Below are 15,190 nucleotides of genomic sequence, written 5' to 3' on the forward strand. Positions count from 1 at the left end.
ACTTTATTTCTCTTAAGGATACCAAATCTGGTGGCAAGTAAACTGATATTTTTTTGTTTCTTTTCACAATATTTCAGATTTTGAATATTTGAACTTTCCATCAGAATAATGTCAAATGACAGCACAAAATCAGAACATTCATCTAGAATTCATCAGAAAAATGATCCACAACAGGTCTCTGATAGAACATTTTTCATTGACGCTTCTAATCAGAGCTTGCTTACCATTCCAGCGGAGATTTTAGGCTTACGAGAATTAGAGGAAGTGCATCTGGAAAACAACCAGATTGCAGAAATCCCCAAGGATATTCAGCATTTAAGGGATGTCAGGATCCTCTACCTGAACAAGAACAAGCTGAAGAATCTGTGCCCCGAGCTGGGGAAGCTGAGCAACCTGGAGGGCCTGGACCTGAGCGACAACCCGCTCCTGGCCTCGTCCCTTCGGGTCCTCGGCGGCATCCGCAAGTTGCGTGAGCTCCGCCTCTACCGCACGGACCTGGCGGAGATCCCCACCCTCGTCTGTAAACGCCTTCACCACCTCGAGCTGCTCGGACTGGCGGGAAACCACCTGAAATCTCTGCCCAAGGAAATAGTGAACCAGACCAAATTGAGGGAGATCCACCTGAAGCAAAACCAATTTGAAGTTTTCCCTCTGGAGCTGTGTGGTCTCTTCAACCTGGAGATCATCGACCTGGATGAGAACAAGCTAAGTGCCATCCCAGAAGAGATTGGGAACCTGACGAAGCTGAAGAAGCTCTACGTGGCCTACAACAGCCTGCCTGCTCTCCCGGAGTCGCTGTGCCAGTGCTCCAAGCTGTCGGTGCTGGATTTATCCCACAATCGCCTCCACTCCGTCCCGCACACCCTGGCCGAGCTCTCGCAGGTGACGGAGATTGGGCTGAGCGGGAACCACCTAGAGAAGGTGCCGCACGTCCTTTGCAGGTGGACCTCGCTGCACCTGCTCTACCTGCACAACACCGGCCTGCGGGTGCTGCGCCGCCCCTTCCGACGCCTGGTTAACCTGCGCTTCCTCGATCTCAGCCAGAACTATCTGGAACGCTGTCCATTGCAGATCTGTGAGCTGCATAACCTGGAAATCCTGGCGCTGGATGATAATAAAATATGCCAGGTACCGATCCCCTTCCTGGCTGTCGCTATGCTCCCACCAAGGGCCCTTCCGGCCCTAAGCTGGTGTAGTTCTGTGTCTAAACATCAGGAAATTCGAACTGAGTTTACGAGTGAAAATCCGGGGTTAACAGATATATCCAACAGGGTCACCATTTATGTTACTTTTCCCGCTCTGAATAGCAATAGTGATCATAAATGGTAGCTGATGTTTACTTACAATATGTACGTGCCGGTCACTGGGCTAAATGTTTTACATGTATTGATATTATCCCATTTAATCCTCACAATAACTTTTCGACGTGGGTGATATTATCCTCAATGATCTATGAGGAACATGAGGCATGGGGAGCTTAACTAACTTGTCAAGGCCACACACCTGTACATGAGAGAGTCAGGATGCCAACCCACAGCACTGGGTTGCAGGGTTCATGTTCTTAACAAGACTACCTCCTAACGGGGTTTCCTGAAACAGCAGAGTTCTCCGACACATACAGCCTTAGGCTTTAATGTTCCATTCACGGGAAACTGCAAAATCAGTTTGTCCCTAGAGAAACTCTCCCACATGTGTGCAGGGTGGTGTGTTCAAAAACGTTCATGGTAACATTGTTGATAATCATGACGTACGGGAGATAATCTAAATGTCAGTTGGTAGAGGAATTCGCAAGTAAATTGCGGTATATTTGTAAAATGGAATACTACACAATAATTTAAGTGAACTGGAGTTATACGTGCCAATGTGGGTAGATCTCAAAAGTGTGATGTTTATTAAAAAGTAAAACACCTAATGGCAGAATATTATATCACATATAAATCTTTAATCACACAAAACTACATACACACAACACACAACACATTTTATGGATATTTTTATATGTAATAAAAGTATAAAAATATGTACTGGAAAAAAAACTCACAAAATTCCTAATAATGGCTGCCTCTTGGAAGAGGGAGGAAGTCAAGGAAATGAGGATGGGATCATAACTCAATTTGTTTTTTTTTTTTTTTTGCGGTACGCGGGCCTCTCACTGTTGTGGCCTCTCCCATTGTGGAGCACAGGCTCTGGACGCGCAGGCTCAGCGGCCATGGCTCACGGGCCCAGCCACTCCACGGCATGTGGGATCTTCCCGGACCGGGGCATGAACCCGTGTCCCCTGCATCGGCAGGTGGACTCTCAACCACTGCGCCACCAGGGAAGCCCCAAGAACTCAATTTTAATTGCAGTAGTTCATTTTGTTCATTAACGAAAGGTTTGGACGGCGGGTACAGATGCTTTTTTTAATTTTATATTTTTATTGAAATATAGTTGATTTACAATGTTGTGTTAGTTTCAGGTGTACAGCAAAGTGATTCAGTTGTGTATATATGTTTCTTTTTCAGATTCTTTTCCATTATAGGTTATTACAAGATATTGAATATATCTTTTTTTTTTCATATTTGAAAATTTAAAAGAACAGAGTTCTGTTAAAAGCAAAAGACAACTGTAGAGAGAGAGAAAGGGAGGTTTGGAAATCAACAACAGTAACCAAATATTAGGTCTGTTTTTCCTAGCCGTGAACACCACTCTCATGTACTTCATACATTATAAAAGACCTAGCCTTAAAGTTGTTTTTTGTTCTTTTTTAATCTTTTACTTGACTTTCAATTTCTAGAACTTTGGGTTTTTTTTTGTTTTTTTTTTTGGTTTTCCTCATTGCTAGAGAGTTTCAAAACTGCCTTTCAGGAAGTAAATATTTTGATGATGACTTTAAGATTTAGGAAAAGAATCTAGGACTCAATTTCTACTTAGGTAGCAGCCCACCTTGGAGGATTTTAGAGGTTCTATGAGAAGTCCTCTGCCCGGCTCCCAATTCTTCTGCAGCTCATGTAAGAAATTCCTTTTATAGTGAACAAAGTCTGTCATTCCACAGTTGGGAGTGAAAGGCTCAAAATATAAAGCACCCTTGGGAAGTTCACTTAAATCCTATTGAGTCACGAGTGATACCTAACCCTTCCCTGTGAGACATTTCAAGAAATCAGGGTGGAGGAGGGAATCACACACAGATGGCTCCTTAACAAAGATTAGCCTCACCCAACACCAAGTTTTACTGCAAGTCAAACTGCACCTAAATGTGAACACGTTCAATGTTATTATGTTGAACATGAAAATCTCCACGTACCAGTGCTTATTATTCTTCAGTTCTTATGATGGTATTTCTGCGGCTTTTGTCTTCCTTTTTCAATTTCCTGTTATGCCTCCAGCAACCTCCCAATGCATTTCTCTCCATAATGACACGTTGCCTTTAAGCCAACGCCTTATCACACCCCAAAATTTGCCTCATGGCCTTCTGGCGCTAGAAGCCTGGCCAGTTGCTTTTTCTTTCCTAGATGGAGGCAAAAATAGCTAACTTTCAGTGTGTATCTAGATGGATTTTATTTGTATGGTACATTTCTATTGTTGACTGAAAAAAGACAGACAACCTAAAAGTTGAGAACTATGTTTTATTTGGTGGACAAAACTGAGGACTTAAGCGGGGGATGCAGCCTCTCAGATAGCTCAGAGGGTCTGCTCCACAGAGGGAAGGGAGGAGCCGGAATATATAGGACTTTTTGCAACAAAGACCAGGTAGTCGGAACTTCAAAAGATTACTGTTAATTAAAGAAAACCAAATTCTCAAGTTAAGGAATTTAGCGCATTTCTGTGTATGGGAAGGTGCAAGAGTCTGGGCTCACTGAAATCATTCCTTTGATATGCACCTCAGCTATCTAGGGCCATCCTGAGTCTCCTCAGGGTGCACCGTGGAGGGTGACTGCAGTGGCTGAGGACTTGGGAGTGGGCAGCCCATTTGTCTCCATCCTGAGTTCCCTCAGGGCTCACTGTCAGGTGGCTGCAACATCTTTTGTTTTACTGATTTGGCTGGTAAGATTTTTCATTCACACTATTAAGGGGGAAAATTCAACCTCAGAATGGCTACAGCTCAATTATAGTGTCAGCAATAATTGTTCTCATTTGACGCTCGGCAGGTTTTCTGTACATCCAAGTTTACTTACACTATACTTTGATATGACTATGATGGGATTAATTATTAGATCTTAAATATCCTGGGGAAAAAAAATCTTTAAAATTCAGTGGGCTTTTGAAAAAGAAAAGCTAAACCTATGAACGAAGTAAACAGCAATAAGAGTGGAATGACTAGGTTATAATGAAGTGGTTAGATTGAAAACTCTTTCCCCATTATTTTGGACTGCATTGAATGCAGATGCTTCCCACTGAAGGGATCTAAGGGCCTGATGAAGAATTTTGAAATAGCCAAGAAGGAAAGCTTAAACATCAGTTTCTCTGGAGGTTGACTTGTTCTGAGTTTTCTTTTTTTAATGTTAATAAATAAGTAAAACTGTAAGCAGTTTATAACTTTTTAAGAAAATGAACCCTCACACTACACAATAAAGAGAAAAATGGCTTATGGCAGATTCCAAGTGTATGAGACTTTGGCCTGTAGGTCAAAAGAAAGCCCACTATAGAGATAATCTATTCACTAATTATTTACCTATTCCACCCATCTAGAGAGAGATTGGGTTGAGCCAAACCCTATCAACCATTGTCATGAAAAGTAGAGTGGCAGATTAGGGAATGGGTGGGAGGAAAGCCCAAAGGCTGAAGCAGGGACCCGTGAGGAAGGATTTGCCAGGGAACTATATTTCAAAATGAGTTAAGAAGCTATTAAGACACAGAGTTGGGCCTTTTTTCCTACAAGAAAATAGGTATTTCTGTAACATAATCAATAGGGTGATTGTGTCACATATTTTAAGAGTGAGATTTTTCCATGTGGTTCCAGAGGGCCAGAAAGAGGCCAATAGGTGGATGTATTAGTGACACAGATTTTTGGCTTGACAGGAGAAGGAAATTTGGTAAGTAGTGGTCTTCAGCCAATGAGCTTTTCATCCCAGGAGGTGGTGTTTAAATATGGGCTGGATGGCTAGCGATGGAACATATTCCACCACCATATTAGAGGGTTAGAATAGAGAGACCCTTTTAAGGCCTTCCAACGCTGAAAGTCTGGGAGTGGGAGTCTGTGAAATGCCTGCCTAATACCAGGACAGATAGCCTTGGGATTCACTGGAGGGCAGAAGATATAATTGTAATTCATTGTTTCCTTCCAACTGAGATTTTAACTGAAGTTTCAGAATTGCTGAGCTAAAGCCTTTAAGGGTGAGAGGTCATGTCACTAAATGGATCAGTTCCAATAACAGAATTAATTATGAATATTATAGTTGCAATATTACACTAATAAGCTTAGTACTTTTTCTTTCAGTAGTGTCAAGCATTTGATACACTACAGCTTAAAAATTTGCAATGAAGTAGGTTAAAAATTGCTCTAATTTTATCCAGTGCGTAAAAGTAAAGAGCAGAGAGGCTGGGGGAAAGGTAGAACTCCAGACTTTATATATCTATGAGTATAAATACTATATATGCAAACGTATGGGCTAACTTTTCATCAGTAGGAGATGCTAAATTGCTCTACTTATTTTTTAAACATTCTGCCTCAAAACTAAAAGCCCAATTTATTTTCTTACTGTTAAAAATACTCTTGACCTGAATAATCTTGACTTATCATTTTGGAATACTTCCAGTTACCGTCAAACTTTGGTTTACTTTCAAAACTGAAGATTCTTGGACTAACCGGAAACCAGTTTCCTTCCTTTCCAGAAGAAATCCTTTCTTTAGAGTCTTTAGAGAAATTATACATTGGCCAAGATCAGGGAGCCAAGCTTACCCATATGCCAGAATGCATTAGGAAACTCCAGGTAAGCCTCCCCAAACGAGCAGGCAAAAAATTATACGCCCTGATTCCTTAAATTGGCTGATACTGAGAAGACTTGGTGTTGTTCTCACAGGTTGCATGTGGAATCATCCATACGAGATTCCTAGCTGCCAGCAAGCAGTCACTGTTACGCTTTGAGGCTTCCACTGTCTTCCTAAACAGCCCCGGGATCCATCCTCCAAGAACATTGTATTGTAATTGCTCTTGGATATGTCAAGCCATACTTGTTTCTACTGTGTGCTTTGGCATGTTTTATTTGCAGAAACTGAGCCATACCACTTTGCAATTAATTTCCACTTTTAAAAAATATTCCCTGAAAATGATACTATTTTGAAGTTAAGGTATCATACAGATGACATGGCTGGGAGTCTGCATTTTGGATGCGACAGTCTGATTTCCCTCCCTGCATGGTGGAAGGCGTATCATGGTGTACTTAACTATTGCACCAGGTTCATGCTGAAGATGGGTCCACAGCACTATGCTAAATCCTAGCAAAGCAACAAGATGACATCATTCAAAGTAGCCATACCAGTGTGTCTTTATGTATGCGTACTTTAAAGATTTTTTTTTTCATGTTCCTGGTGCTACACTTTAATAATGATAAACTAGGTGTAACTTTAATAATGATAAGGTAGGTGTAACTACATAACTCCCAGTCCTGGAACTGAGCAATGGCATGTACAGAACAGGTACATCTCACCTATTCCTAATTCTCTGTTCCTTTGCCCTGTGTTCACAGAACTGCTTTCATCAACTTGCTCCTTGTACATGTAACGCCACACTCTCCAAAATCTTAGGGTGAAATGCAAACATTAAAATCTTGCCCAGTGAATCTGAAAATAGTTAACCTATTCTCTGTACATTGTGGTTACATCCACTTGGGCAATGTTGGATTGATGTCTGTGGCAATTGCAATTCTGTAGCAACTGCCACAGAGAATTAGCTGTTGAAAGGGAGCAAATGATATTTGTAGTTAAATGATCCAAACTGTTTTTCCATAAAGTTCTCGTGAAACAGATAAACACTAGATTCCCATGTTCTCTTTTCCCTGCATACGTGAGAACCGCAACTGATGGCTTAACTCAAAAATAATTGTAGTTTTTGATGATGATTCTTTAAATGTGTGTTTCCCTTTACCCCAATGCATAATATCCCCATTGAAAGAACATGGAGGGAATTCCCTTGTGGTCCAGTGGGTAAGACTCTGCACTCCCAATGCAGGGAGCCCAGGTTTGATCCCTGGCCGGGGAACAAGATCCTGCATGCATGCTGAAACTAGGAGTCCACATGCAGCAACTAAGACCCAGAACAGCCTAAGTAAATAAATATTAAAAGAAAAAAAAGAAAGAACATGGGAACTCACAGGTGATTCTGGTTACCATAATTCTTTTATCAATGTAAGGGTCATTACGGTATACTCTCATGTTATTTCAGAGTCTTAAAGAGCTGTATGTAGAGAACAATCATCTCGAGTACCTGCCTGTATCCTTGGGATCGATGCCCAACTTGGAAATTCTTGATTGCCGCTGCAATCTGATTAAGCAACTTCCAGATGCCATTTGCCAAGCACAAGGTGAGGACTCTTTGTAGATCCACAGCCCAGTGGAGTTTGAGATCAGCGTTGAAGGCTTCCTTGCCCTACTAAAGATCAATCTCAGTGATGAGGGCTTAGACCTACCCCATCATCTCCTTGCAGAGCTTCCTAGTAGTGCGGGGAAGGCCAGGTGCCAAGTTAGCACAGCTAAGAGCCTCACAAAGGCAATTAGATTGTTTATTAAGAATTGAAAAGAAAATAGCAACTGTTAAGAAAGTTAGCACTCATCCATATAGTCATTATGCCATGAACAAGAATTTACTGGGAACAGGATAGAAAGCCCAGAGATAAACCCACGCACATATGGTCACCTTATCTTTGACAAAGGAGGCAGAAATGTACAGTGGAGAAAGGACAGCCTATTCAATAAGTGGTGCTGGGAAAACTGGACAGCTACATGTAAAATTATGAGATTAGATCACTCCCTAACACCATACACAAAAATAAGCTCAAAATGGATTAAAGACCTAAATGTAAGGCCAGAAACTATCAAACTCTTAGAGGAAAACATAGGCAGAACACTCTATGACATAAATCACAGCAAGATCCTTTTTGACCCACCTCCTAGAGAAATGGAAATAAAAACAAAAGTAAACAAATGGGACCTAATGAAACTTAAAAGCTTTTGCGCAGCAAAGGAAACCATAAAGAAGACCAAAAGACAACCCTCAAAATGGGAGAAAATATTTGCAAATGAAGCAAGTGACAAAGGATTAATCTCCAAAATTTATAAGCAGCTCATGCAGCTTAATAACAAAAGAACAAACAACCCAATCCAAAAATGGGCAGAAGACCTAAATAGACATTTCTCCAAAGAAGATATACAGAGTGCCAACAAACACATGAAAGAATGCTCAACATCACTAATCATTAGAGAAATGCAAATCAAAACTACAATGAGATATCATCTCACACCAATCAGAATGGCCATCATCAAAAAATCTAGAAACAATAAATGCTGGAGAGGGTGTGGAGAAAAGGGAACCCTCTTACACTGTTGGTGGGAATGTAAATTGATACAGCCACTGTGGAGAACAGTATGGAGGTTCCTTAAAAAGCTACAAATAGAACTACCATATGACCCAGCAATCCCACTACTGGGCATATACCCTGAGAAAACCATAATTCAAAAAGAGTCATGTACCAAAATGTTCATTGCAGCTCTATTTACAATAGCCCAGAGATGGAAACAACCTAAGTGTCCATCATCGGATGAATGGATAAAGAAGATGTGGCACATATATACAATGGAGTATTACTCAGCCATAAAAAGAGACGAAATTGAGCTATTTGTAATGAGGTGGATAGACCTAGAGTCTGTCATACAGAGTGAAGTAAGTCAGAAAGAGAGAGACAAATACCGTATGCTAACACATATATATGGAATTTAAGAAAAAAAAATGTCATGAAAAACCTAGGGGTGAAACAGGAATAAAGACACAGACTTACTAGAGAATGGACTTGAGGATATGGGGAGGGGGAAGGGTAAACGGTGACAAAGCGATAAAGAGGCATGGACATATATACACTACCAAAAGTAAGGTAGTTAGCTAGTGGGAAGCAGCCGCATAGCACAGGGAGATCAGCTCGGTGCTTTGTGACCGCCTGGAGGGGTGGGATAGGGAGGGTGGGAGGGAGGGTGACGCAAGCGGGAAGAGATATGGGAACATATGTATATATATAACTGATTCATTTTGTTGTGAAGCTGAAACTAACATACCATTGTAAAGCAATTATGCTCCAATAAAGATGTTTAAAAAAAAAAAAAAAAAAAGAATTTACTGAATACCTACTATCTGCCAGAATTTGGAGTTGGGGGTCCCGTATTAAATTTGCTTTAGGTCAATAAGTCACTTGAATAAAAGGAAAAGGATTGACCCAGAGTAATGAAATTAGCAAGGGGGGACTTTTGGAGCTACATGATTGACATGAAAAATCATACATGATTCATATTTGAACATGCAAACATTTTCCACTAGGCTAAACCACTATTTGTAAATCCATCCATTCGCTGAACAGGCTTTTGCTGAGATCCTACAGGAACCAAACAAAAACTTTTTCTTTGCCATGATGTGCTGAATCTTCAGGTTTATAGATGTGTTTTCAAGCTATGACTTATTCTTTAATGAAAGGAGGATGAAGGAATATGAGTGGAAGCTGTTGCCTACCCATACCCATAGGACATAATTCAAAGATTAGCGGCAGGGGCGGGTATGAGGTACTCCTTAGTCATGCTCCAGACCGTGCATTTTTATCCTCTCTTTGATCCCTGGAGGAATGGAACGTTCTCAACATTTTTTAGTATTTACTATTTTCCTGTCTCTAACACTGATTTACACTGGCTCCAACAACCTTGAGTTGTTATGAAAAAGAGAACTTGGTTTGCCTCATTAAATGTGCCGTCTTTTGTTACATGGCATAGGAGGAAACATTTCAAAGTGATTGGACTCAAGAATGCATGCTTTAATTTTGCTTGTTTTTAAGACAAATTCATTATTTAAAAAAAAATCATTTCAGCTTTGAAAGAATTACGGCTCGAGGACAACTTGATCACCCATCTTCCAGAGAATCTGGATAGTCTAGTGAATCTAAAAGTTCTGACACTGATGGGCAATCCCATGGAAGAACCCCCAATGACAGTGTGTGCCGAAGGCGCTGAGGCTGTACGGGCGTACCTTAAAGAAAGAAGAAATATGAAGACAATGGCAACAAAGGTAAAATCAGCAAAAATTTTGTATAACGTATGCACAGTTGCTTGGAGTGGGATTAGTGTTAAACTATAGATATATGAGGCTGCTCTTTACACATCTATACCTTGAGAATAGAGATTCTTATTTACTTTTATATCCCCAGGGCTAAGCGAGAGAGTTTTTAACATCATCCTAGCATTTTTTGTCTTTTCTGTTCCTTTTCTCTGTGTCAGATGAGAAGCAGACAAATAGGCAAAAGAAACCAAAACTTCAAATTCCCAAACTATCTAAAACTGTTGGACTATTCACTGGAGTGAAAAGCTGATGTTAACAAAGTCAGCAAGATGAGACTGAAAAATTAGAAATGAAAGCATTTATGGATCAGAGGTCTAGAGACCAGAGTTCTGCTCTGCCCCTAACTTAGCATCAAAGGGCTAAGAGCCTTGTCACTCTCCTTGCCCACCAAGCCCATGGAAACATAAGGATATCCCAGACAGCCCAGGAACGTGTCCACTTCAGTCAGTATTCAGTATTCTTCATTCAACTGGTCCAAACCCCCATCATCTCAAACCCAGATGACTGCATTAGCCCTCCAACTAGTGTCCCTACTTCCTCACCTGCTTCCCCTGTGATACATCTTCCACTCAGCAGTCAGACCTACGCTGTTAAAACCTAGGTCAGATCTTGCCATGCCTCTGCTGAAGTGGACAGCTCTCCGTGTTACCTGAAATAAGAGTTAGTCTTTGGTCTGTAAGATCCTTTATCGATGGCCCTCAATCATATCAGACCTAACATCCTCCCTTTCCTGGTAAATATTGTGTGATACCTCCTTTACGCTTCTGAAATTAAACTCATAGATAATATAAGCTACCACAAACATAATTTTAATAAATCAAAATAATGCCCGAGCTGCAACATAAAGGAAAAAAGTTTATGTTAAAATATTAATTTTAATATGTATATACTCAGGAATGAAAATAATATTTGGGGGATACTTCTTAAAAGCATTTTGAAAAGCCATGCACCCTCTTGCACATTTTAAAATTGATATTTAACCTTTTTTGTCACTAAGTTTAAATCATTGCAAAGGATTTACTTTCCAGTGAATTTTACATACTGACATCTTAAAATAGAGTTGTTATATCAGTATTTTAAATGTATCCAATGGAATCTAAGTACCATTATGATTTGGTATGTCAGTAAACAAGTTCTTATCTTACATGCAAAAATTTTATGTCATTTCTTTTTCTTCTTGAACGTGTATTTCCATTCCATTTTCCCCTCAGAATTAACCTTAGTGTGTGTGTGTGTGTGTGTGTGTGTGTGTGTGTGTGTGTGTGTGTATGTCATTTACGGATCACCTCATACTTCTAGGCTACAAAAATATTTATATAAATTAAAATTTATATTAAAATTTTTTTCTATGATCACAGTGTTGTAATGTTCTGGATTGAGTCTTAGTGAAATTAGTAGTAGTATAAAATTGACCAAAACAATATAAAATCTATTATAAATTTTGATATTTAATTATTTGACTTACAGGAGTTTTGGAAAGACTTTTTCACATAGTTTATACATCCTTGCATAACTATTAATTATTGCTAGAATGAGATAAAGTTTGGCATCAGTTCCATTCCTATTTTTTATTTTACAGATGAGAAACCTCGTTTAAATTCTTAAGTTGACAAGAATGGAAAAAGGTGTTTTTTTTGCCTATATTGTTTTGTTTTAAGTGACAGGGCCTCACATATCTCTGAACTTCTTCCAGATGTATCCCCAAAAATAGATAGCAGGCTCTAAGCTGACAAATTAACTTCACTTTTCTTGAAGGCAAAGAGCCGGAAACCACCTGACTTATAAAAGGATTGGTTACCCAGTCTTTAGAGCCAACATCAATATTATTATTATTTTAATACATTTATTTATTTTTGGCTGCGTTGGGTCTTCGTTGCTACGTGCAGACTTTTCTCTAGTTGCGGCGAGCAGGGGCTACTCTTCGTCATGGTAGGTGGGCTTCTCATTGCGGTGACTTCTCTTGTTGAGGAGCACAGGCTCTAGGTGCACAGGCTTCAGTAGTTGCAGCACATGGGCTCAGCTGTTGTGGCTCACGGGCTTAGAGCACAGGTTCAGTAGTTGTGGCTCACGAGCCCAGTTGCTCTGCGGCATGTGGGATCCTCCCAGACCAGGGCTCGAACGCGTGTCCCCTGAATTGGCAGGCAGATTCTCAACCACTGCGCCACCAGGGAAGCCCCATAAATTTGTTTTCTAAGTCTGTGAGTCTCTTTCTGTTTTGTAAATAAGTTCATTTGCATCTTTTTTTTTTTTTAGATTTATAAGGGTTTCAATTTAATGAGATGGTCAGGGTAGGCCTCATTGGGAAAATGACTGTCTTAGCTCAGGCAGCCATTACAATGTATCATAGCTTGGGTGGCTTGAACAACAGAAACTTATTTTCTCACAGTTCTGGAGGCTAGAAGTCCGGGATGGTCCATGGTGCCAGCATGGTCAGTTTCTGGTGAGCGCTCCCTTCCTGCCTTGCAGACGGCTGCCTTCTCACCGTGTCCTCACATGACAGAGAAAGAGCAAGCTTTCTGATGTCTCTTCTTATAAGAGCACTGATTCCATCATGAGAGCCTCACCCTCATGACCTTATCTAACCTCATTACCTTCTAAGGCCCAATCTCCAAATACCGCCACATTGGGCATTAAGGCTTTTCAACATACGAATTGTGGGAGCAGGGGACACAATTCAGTCCATAGCAATGACAATTGAGCAAATTCTTGAAGAAGTGGAGGGGTGAACCATCTGAATATTAGGAAGAGTGTTCCAGGCAGAGGAAGCAGTAAAGGCAAAGGCCCTGAGCTGGAGCAGTGCCTGCGTGTGTCTGCATTGCTGGAGCAAGTGAGCAAGGGGGAGACAGTTAAGAGATCAGGTGGGAGGGGCAGATTGGATAGGGCTTTGTAAGCCATTGCAAGGCCCTGAGTTTTGGGGGGTGGTGGTTGTTTGTTTGTTTGTTTTTGTTTAAGACGTGGATTTATTTAGAGAGATACACATTCCATAGACAGAATGCCGTCCATCTCAAGAGGTGAAAATGACCTTGGTAGAAACATACTCCACAGACAGAGTGTGGGCCATCTCAGAAGGTGAGAGGCCAGGACTTGAGTTTTTATTCTGAGAGAAACAGGGAGCCACTGGCAGTTTCGAAGAGTCTACTACAGAAGAGATTTCCTGAACAGGTGTGAAGGAATAGGATCTCAAGAACAGGTAAGGGCCGCCTGTAGGTAGGAGCGCAGGTAGTCCAGGAACAAGAGGAAGGCAGGGTACAGGCATACCCATTCCCCTTGCTGTGCACTGTCACCTCTGCCATCTGGCAAATCATACAGTCATGTGTTTATTGTTTATCGTCTATTCCCCTCACTGGGATGTGAGTTCCACAGAGTCAGTGACATTGGTATTTAGCTGCTGTTTCCCAAATGTCTAGAACAGTGCTTGGCACATAAAGCACCAAATACTTGAAAAATGCTTTGCCTGGATGACTGGCCAAGTGAGAAAGAGAGAAAATAAGGTTCAGAGTTCTAGTGACATTCATTCTCCACATCTTGAAAACTACATACCAGAACAAAGAGCTGTAACCATCCCCAGTCCACTGTGGTACGAGCTGATGCTGTTCTTGTTTTCAGATTCAGGCATGGTGGCGTGGAATAATGGTACGCAAAGGATTTGGGAAATTTGAAGACCTGCTAAAATTGCAAAAGAAGGGGAAGAATTCTCCAAAAGATAAGAAAGGAAAGCAGGATGTAAAAGGAAAATCTGTCAAGAAAAATAAGAAATAATTCTATAAATGTATGAATTGAGGTAATGAACCCTGATGGATTAAGAATCTCTAGGAATTAGATGCCTACCACACAAAAATTATTCACAGAGTTATGGTTATATATAAAAATAAAGGTTCTTTTACTGAAATGTTGATGGATTAAAATGCCTGGGAATTGCTTCAGAATATCAGGGAGAGGTAAATGTGAAGAATACAGCTGAAATAAGATTGGCCAAAAAGAAGCATGTGATAGGTACATGGAGGTTCACTGTACTATCATGTCTACTTTTAAAACTTTCAATTATGAAATAATTCACAGGAGGTTCCAAAGAAATGTACAGGGAAGTCCATGCACCCTTCACCCTCCCTCAGTGTTGACATCCTACATAACTATAGTATAGTAACAAAACCAGAAAATGGACCTCACTACCAGCCACAGAGCTTATTCAGATTCCATCACTTATACATGCACTTTTGTGTGTGTGCATGTGTGTGTCTGTGTGTGTGAGTGTGTGTAGTCCAATGCAATTTTCTTACATGTAGCTTTTGTGAAGCCACCACCACAGTCAAGATACAGAATTGTTCTATCAATCACCACCAATCTCCCTTGTGCTATTGCTTTTAGTCACACCTACCACCTACCCCTCTTCCAATCCCTAACCTGTAATTTTGTTATTTCAAGAAGATCATGTAAATGGAATCACATAGTATGTAACATTTGGGGACTGGCCTTTTTATACTGTATAATTCACTTCCAGTCCATCCAAGTAGTGCAAGTGTCAATAGTTCATTCCTTTCTGGTTGCTGAGTAGTATTGCATAGTTTGTTTCACCATTCACCCTTTGAAGGGTGTTGCTCTGTTTCCAGTTGTTGGCTAGTATGAATAAAGCTGCTATGAACATTTGTTCATAGGGTTTTGCATGAGCACAGGTGTTCATGGAATTCATGGGAATGCTGAAAGAAGTGAAGAATCATTACCTAAAACATCCCCATTTATACCACTCAAGACCTCCTCACCCTTTTTTTTTTTTTTTGGCCACACTGTATGGCTTGTGGGATCTTAGTTTCTTGACCAGGGATTGGACCCAGGCCAACAGCAGTGAAAGCAGCGAGTCCTAACCACTGGACTGCCAAGGAATTCCCATGATGACTTTTTCTTTTAGAG

General features: G+C 40.7%; 1 protein-coding gene across 1 annotated transcript; it reads left to right on the forward strand.

The window, feature by feature from the left end:
- The first annotated feature begins 108 nt into the window (after positions 1–108).
- LRRIQ4 (leucine rich repeats and IQ motif containing 4) lies at positions 109–14,044 on the forward strand. The gene is made up of 5 exons (XM_067737144.1): positions 109–1,128; positions 5,736–5,909; positions 7,361–7,499; positions 10,038–10,234; positions 13,892–14,044. Exons 1-5 carry the CDS (start codon positions 109–111, stop codon positions 14,042–14,044), a joined length of 1,683 nt encoding a protein of 560 aa, XP_067593245.1.
- Positions 14,045–15,190: the final 1,146 nt, after the last annotated feature.

This window comes from Pseudorca crassidens, chromosome 5 (genome assembly GCF_039906515.1).
Source record: "Pseudorca crassidens isolate mPseCra1 chromosome 5, mPseCra1.hap1, whole genome shotgun sequence".
NCBI lineage: Eukaryota > Metazoa > Chordata > Mammalia > Artiodactyla > Delphinidae > Pseudorca > Pseudorca crassidens.